Below are 7,306 nucleotides of genomic sequence, written 5' to 3' on the forward strand. Positions count from 1 at the left end.
TGTTTTAAGAATTGGTAACACTATCCGGAGACTAATGTGTTTATTTTGAATTTAGGTACAGAATTATATTGTATACTTTTACTATACAATACAACATTGTTACTAAATAAAGTCCTGGTTTGGGTTCAGGTGTAATTTCAAAGTAAAAAAAAGTCAAAATAAATATTTAATGAACAGGTTACAAAGTTCTTCTGGTGAAGTTTAGTTAACTAATTTTGATGGTAGCTCATTTGTATTTACACACTAACCTTTTTGGCCGCCATTAATATGTTATATAATGGTGTTGTCCTAACAGGAAATGTTACACAAAGACACAGTAAGCACATAAATGTGTTAATTTTCCTCTTTCAAATCTTTAGACAGATCGGTAAGAATGCCATGTTACGGTGGGGACCATTTCTCTACTGGACATTACTGGGAGTCTTCCACGGCTTGGTCTTCTTCTTTGGTGTTTGGTTTTTGTTCAGCAACCCAGCCCTGCAGGATAATGGCCAGGTTTGATTTAAATCCGCTTCTAAACAGGAGACTGTAGATATGAAACCTAACTACAACTGCTGATTGTTTTATTGTTTTGACTCTAGGCTTTTGGGAACTGGTCATATGGAACGATTGTATTCACCATCCTTGTTTTCACTGTAACACTAAAGGTAAGCTCTACCCCTGTTTATTTTGACATTTATAAAACGTCTATCAGTACAGTGGACATATGAGTTTGAAGCAGATATTTTGTTAGTCATGTCTTTTGCAAAGTTCTTTTATATGTTTTTGTAAAGATCTCTTACTACTTTCTTTTCTCCAACATTCTAGTTGGCTCTGGATACACGGCACTGGACATGGATAAACCACTTTGTGATATGGGGCTCCCTGGCTTTCTATGTGTTTTTCAGCTTCTTCTGGGGAGGAGTAATATGGTTAGAATTCAACTGAGGATAAAAAAAACAAAAACAAATCTTATTGTAGTCATTTTAGTTGGCCTTTTCATTCTAGTCAAACATGTATCTCCTCCAGACAGTATAAACTGAAGTGTCATCTCTCCCCCAGGCCTTTCCTGAGACAGCAACGGTTATACTTTGTGTTTGCCAACATGCTGAGCTCGGTGTCAGCCTGGCTGGTCATCATCGTGCTCATCCTGCTCAGCCTATTGCCAGAAATCCTCTACGTGGTGCTCCGCAAGCCCCGCGGCCCTTACGCTCGACAGGTAGTGCTATAACTCTCTCTCTCTGTCTCTCTTCCCTTTATTCGTTCTTTTCTAATTATTATTTTTGCTAATGGATGTTTTTGTTGATGGAGTTGATGGATTTGAACTGATAGAGGTTTATGAAGTACTGTTCAGGGAAGGATTTAAATCAAGGAATTTTAATGCGATTGCTGATCGTAACATTTGCATGGCTTTGCTAACATAGAGCAATGCAGATCTTTACAGAGCTGTTTGCCTCTCTTCACACTTCCTCTGCTTTGATGTTAGATCATTGGGAAGAAGATGGTGGGAGGGGTAAATCACATCTGACATTATTCAGAAGTGGAAAAAAGACGTTTGAAAGCAAACGCTCAAGCACAAATATCTGATCTATTACAGCCCTCTGCTGGCTATTTAAAGCATGACGTACATTATGCAGGTTTATATTAGGGGGTCGGTTAGCTTGTCGTATATTACGTTGCACATGTTTGCCAAAAGCTAAGAGTGTTTTAAGAGATATGTTTACTGAGAGAAGAAAGGGTTTAAAAAGAAACCTAAAAAACAAGCCAACCACCCCCAAAACATATTTTGTGTACCAAGAGATACTTTTTTTAAGTTTCTGTGCATCCTGTTGTTGAATTATTTCTGAAGGCTGTTTTTATTTAACTTCCACCAGAAGTCTGTCAAAGGCATATTTTGTCATTTCAGTGGGCTCTCTAACGTGTTTGCAAGCACATGGAAATGATTTTTGATATTCTTGCTCTTTTCTGTGGGTTTTTGTTATTGTGTCTAGACTGGATTTTTATTCCTTTTTGGGTGGGGGAGAAGTAAGAAACTAAATGAGAAGTTTTACTCATATTTGTGGAGAGCCACATAACTTGCAGATTTGTACAATATTCAGTACTTGCGTACGTATGGTGCACATATTTTTATTTTTTTAGGCTCATTTTTCACCTTTCCTTCTTTTTTCCTAACTAGTGCTAATGCTTTGCTCTTTAACACACTCATAACTATCTCACCCTCTTATTTCCTTCTCTCTTACTTCTCTGGACAATCCTCCCTAAAGATGAAACATCGCCTTCCTTCCTCTGGGACATCCACTATCTTCATGTTGTCACAGACCGCTAGCTCTCACAGCTTCTCATGGAGTGACTGAGGTCTCTTTTTCTTTGTCAGCTTTTATACTTCAGAATTTCTGTGTCTGTGCACCACTTGCCTACTTCCTACTTCTGTGTCCTTCCTCTCCCACTGTTTCGACTCCTTTCTTCACCTATAATAACTCAGGCTGCTGTTTTGTAGATTTTAATAGTCCAATTTGCTTGGACAGATTAGGTCAGACGTTTCAAATTTATGATGTACTGTGTCACATATCAGGAATGCTATCCTTGGAAGGCACCATTTTAAACCTTGACTTGAGGGGTTTTCTTTTTTGTGACACTGGGAAGAATGGCACGCTGCCACCCCTTCCAGCAGTGTGGAGTAGGACAGGTTGTCCATGCTAAAAACTTGCTGTTAGTCTGCCATGCTTGTCTGCCTAGTTGTATCAGTCAGTGTCTCCTCCCAGCTGCCTTTGCTGCTCCACTGCCTGCTGCCTTCGCATGTCCAGTCAGGTGGCTGCAGCACATCACAGCATCCAAACGTAACTGCATGAGGCCCAAATTCACAACCTCATCCTGGATCCTCAAGCCTGACAGTGTGTGTGTATGTTTGCGTGTGTGTGTGTTTGTATATGTCTTAAGACATACGTATTTTGTGAAATTTGCAAGAATAGCAACCCTAAATTATTTGAACCTATTAAAAAGTCGACTAAAGGGCTTCCAAAACGGATCATTCCTAGAAGGGTTGTCTCAAACGGCTCCTGGATTAATTTTCATTGTCTACATGTCTACTTTGAAGTCTTTCTGAATGTATTTAATTGTTCTTTGTTTATATATTTATGTCTGTGTGCAAAAGAGAGCACAAGATGGTGAGAAAGGCAAAGTATGTGTGTGATTATCAGCGTAGTGTCGTCACTGGTGTCTCTTGCCTCACCCTTCTAGAAGAAGCTGGTTCAGTCAAGCGCAGGGGGCATCCAGTCACCCCGGTCGTCAGCCAGGCCCCTGCTCATGAGAACCTTTTCAGATGAGTCCAATACTGTCAGTTAAACAGGTACCAGCCAACTTTCGGGCCATTTAAGCCAATCAGTGATTTGCTCCCCCAGTCAACCAGTCCAGCAGCTCTCTCATCTCTAACTTTGAGTTTTAACAAGGAAATCAACGACGGTAGCATAAAGGCCGCATTTATTTAGACTCTTTGTGTTCTTGTGTGTTGTGTTAGGCTCATATTGGCTGGCTGAAGAGATGCACTTTTTCCATGCCTCTTGTTTTGTTTAATCATTTCTATTAAACTGACCAAATGGTGCATTCACTTGATATGTGAAGGCATCCATTGACCTAATGTTTCAAAAGTTTGTTTGTTTGTTTGTTTTGTGCAAACTCGTGCTCCTTTCAGCCTCCCTTTCAATGCCCAGCTTGTATTTACCTTTCTGCATGCGCAGATGTGCTTTCAAATCCAAATTTTTATTTCAGCCTCTCGCATCTTTGGACCATGTAAGAGTGTCTGTGTGTGACGTGTCTGTGGTGGTTTCATCCTCTTTACCCAACAGTGTGAAACAGCAGGGCCGGCCTATGATTTTGGCCCCGTTTTCTGAAACATTTGTGCTGTTTGTAACAATGTGGTTTAATCGTTCGTCGTGGTCACTGTCTTCTGTGTGTATATCCAAACCCTAACTGGTCGTGGCTGTCTGCTTACTGTTTTATTTGTGAGTGCATTGCATGACTCGGTGCATGATGTGATGTTGGCATAAGCTCTGCCCAAATGCTACTTCATGACAGGGGGTAGACGAAAAAAATAGCAAACACAAAAAAATGTAAACACCGCGAATAATGAAAAGCAGCCGTTGTGTTGTGATGTTGCGTTAAATATCCTTAGGTGTTTACATTTTGTTTTTGTCCACCCCCTGGATGAAGGACTGAATGTTGCACATATCCGTCACTATTGACCATGGTCTCTGGTTGCGCAATTTTAGAAAGAGACTGTACGCAGAGTTTAACTCACATTTCTACTTTCCCTGTAGCCATCATTGGAATCCCTCCTACAAACATCAAGGTAAACAAAGAGTCAGCACTAACCTTCTGTATTTGCTTAGTGTCTCTGCTGAAATTCAGTAGACTTGGATCAAATCGGGATCATTTCCTTTATTAATTTCTTTTTTAATCTGGTGGAGGAAACCGGTGGCATTGTAGTGACTTTCATGTTGTTAATCACTGCTTATTCATTTGGGGTGTGATTTCAAGGTGTCTCGTCCTTGTCCTCTTGTTGGTATGAACTTATGACGAAGACATCAGGTAACATCTGCTCACCCAATCCTTTTCAGATTGCAGCAGTAATGCCACTATCGTACAAGCATCTAAAGGAGCGCGACTAAAAGGCACCGAGGACTCATAACAGTCACGTCAACCTCATTCAGGGTCCCGTTCCAAGGAAGAACGTCTGCCATCTGAAAGGAGGAGATGGAAAAAAAATCAGAAGAATCGCGTTCGGTCTTTTGAGAGGGTTTAAAAGTCTTTCGACTTGTGTGTCTCCTTCTCCGTCCTTTGCTGTCCAACCTCAAAAAGCAGCCACTTCTCATGCATGCTTACAGAGCAGTGCTCTACATTCTTTTATACAGTATCTACTTAGACCCCAGGCATGAGTTTTCTTTCTTTTTTTTGTACCTTACTATAGAATGAATGCATACATGGCTGCCTTGTCAGTAGCTCTATTCAACTGCTGTTTTAACAAGCAGCTGAAATATCCACTTCAAGAATGCTAAATGTGCATGAAAGAAGGCTCAAAAGAACACACAACTCCACCAACGTTTAGTCTCTGCATTCGACAAGCTTTTTTACTATATTATCAACAGTTTCAGAGGTTATTCTGCTTTATTGTTATTACACTTTTCAACTGTTAAGTTTTAAATTGTTTCAAATATTTTAGTAAACGCACTCCTCAACGGATCCAAATCATTTGGGATGAAAAGTTGCTGAATGTGATTTCAGATCAGCTTAACGACTGTTAAAGTGGTTTTCTGGTTGTAGATGTTTATTTGTATCTAGTAATGCCATTTATATTGAATACTAAGATATGAGGGGTCAGCAGAGGTCATATCAACCCTCAGTCCAAAAACTGCGTGTGTTTATGTAAGGCTAAGAAATGCATTAGAGATTTTAAGGATATTCCGAGACATTGCTTGGAGCGTCGCCTCCAATATTCCAACCTCGGAGATAATTCAAGAGAGTCAAATTTGAATGAGAAAGTTAATATATGTGCAGTAGTGTAGAGATATATTGTTAGCATCTGCTCGAAGCCAAAAAGATCAGAGTCTGTCCGCACTCACGTGCCCTAAACGTGATGTTTTGTTGTATGGGTGTGACACAAGTGTACGGCAAATGCACTGGGTGAGAATAGCCACAAATGCCTGTGTGTAATGTAAACCAGGATTACTTGAAACCTTACTGATGTAGTTCTGTTAGACATTTTCTGCACTATTAAGGAAACTGGTTTCTGCATTGTGTAGATGGTCACCAAGGCACATGAATATATGCCTGAGCGCACACACGCACATATCAGAGAAGAACATTACACGAACTGTAACCACCTCACACATAATGTCACACATGTACTAGAGCCTAAATGAGGTATTTGTATTCTTAGCCATTTACAAGTTTGCTTATTTTGTCTGAGTCAGGCTGAAGTTGGGGATTAAAGAAAACCAGCTTCATCGGAATAGTTAATGCCACTGTGAGACTCTACTCTGTGGAGTGGACCGTTTGGCCCCTTGTTTCTTCCTTTAACTTGTGTGTAGTGCTTCATACATTCCATTTAAACATAATTACATGATTTCAGACACTTTTGATGATGCTTTGGTTTGTTTCTTTTTTTTTTTTTTGCCCTTTCTTTTCTTCACAAGTGTATATTGTGTACTTTGCATATTTATTAAGTAAATGTAATTTGACTCACAAATGTTATATTTTTTATTACTTTCAGTTTTAAATTGTGGAGCGTGTTCTGCTTTGTGTCATTTTAGTTGGCCTGTTTTACTACAGCTCTGTTGCGAGACTGTGCCAGTGTCATTAAATAGTCAATTTTATGTACACAAAGGCAGGCAGACCCTCCTCTGTGAAGACATTCAGCATCCCAAAATTAGCCTCGGACCCAATGCCACTACTTTTTGTCTGGTGGTTTAACTGCGAGTTGAAGTTGAAAGCGATCATTGTTACTGATTATTTATGTTTAGATGCCAATCTGTATAGGATATGTCTTTATGATGATTTTAACTACTGCTTTGCTGATCTCTGCTCAAACATGCTGTGTATTAAATCCCCCTGACTGTAACCTAAATAGCTGTAAAAATAAATAAATAAAAAAAAAAATCATCTGCACAATGGCAAATGCAGCTGTTAGGCCTAAGGGACTTTAAGGATTTATATGGAAAGCAGGGGTTTTGTTTTGTTTTTGTTTTTGTTTGGTCACCTAAAGACCTGTGCCAGAGAGAACTGGATGTAAGATGATTCACAGAAGGGGCTGCCTGCTTTGTTACCAGATATAAACCTTTAAGTTACATATATATGGAAAAAAAGAAATGCTATTTTCGAAGCTTAAAATGTGTTCAAATCTAATTTTGCCTGTCTAAATTAAAAGTAAAAAGAATGGATTGTATTTTAATGCAACCTTTTTCCAGCCACTTTTTTTTATAAAATCAAAATGTTAAAAAAAGGAAAAAAAAATAAGCACGAGAGGCTTTGTGGTTGCGGACCCTGTCTGTGAGGGGTGGAGGTGGGCACAGCAGCAGTTCTGCACAGCAGGGACATCTTGCCACCTCCAGCCTTTTGGGTCTCCAGCTTCAACACTCTAAACCTCCAAGCTGAATGTACCTCTTTGAAAAAAAAATTATATTAAAAACCAGATGTTGTTCTTTAATAAAGCAGAATGTTTTGAAGATATACAAACTGCCTTGTGCTGTTTTGCACCACATGTTGTGTCAGCAGGTTTTGTCTGATGGAAGATCTGAATGTGTGTGCCTGAGAGGGGAGGGGGGGACACTACTGA

The 7,306-nt window shown here is 39.6% G+C and overlaps 1 protein-coding gene and 1 long non-coding RNA gene across 7 annotated transcripts in view; one reads left to right on the forward strand and one right to left on the reverse strand.

Annotated features, from left to right (window-relative positions):
- atp11c (ATPase phospholipid transporting 11C (ATP11C blood group)) overlaps positions 1-7,206 on the forward strand; it is a 44,849-nt gene extending 37,643 nt beyond the window's left edge. The window contains exons 25-31 of one of the 6 annotated variants that reach the window (XR_014875686.1): positions 360-495; positions 582-647; positions 808-911; positions 1,042-1,198; positions 3,217-3,325; positions 3,745-4,324; positions 4,593-7,206. Coding sequence is in view for 4 of the 6 variants with exons in the window: in XM_085170124.1 (XP_085026250.1) it covers positions 360-495; positions 582-647; positions 808-911; positions 1,042-1,198; positions 3,217-3,321 (568 nt within the window). In the remaining 2 variants the exon portion in view is untranslated. Of the gene's footprint in view, positions 1-359; positions 496-581; positions 648-807; positions 912-1,041; positions 1,199-2,243; positions 2,335-3,216; positions 3,326-3,744; positions 4,325-4,592 lie in introns of those variants that run through there. The other 5 variants (XM_085170124.1, XM_085170134.1, XM_085170140.1 and 2 more) reach the window with 5 other exon arrangements.
- LOC146524889 (uncharacterized) overlaps positions 1-7,306 on the reverse strand; it is a 275,208-nt gene that overhangs the window by 125,587 nt on the left and 142,315 nt on the right. The gene's annotated exons all lie outside the window — the stretch shown is intronic.

Source organism: Neolamprologus multifasciatus, chromosome 2 (genome assembly GCF_963576455.1).
Source record: "Neolamprologus multifasciatus chromosome 2, fNeoMul1.2, whole genome shotgun sequence".
NCBI classification, from domain to species: domain Eukaryota; kingdom Metazoa; phylum Chordata; class Actinopteri; order Cichliformes; family Cichlidae; genus Neolamprologus; species Neolamprologus multifasciatus.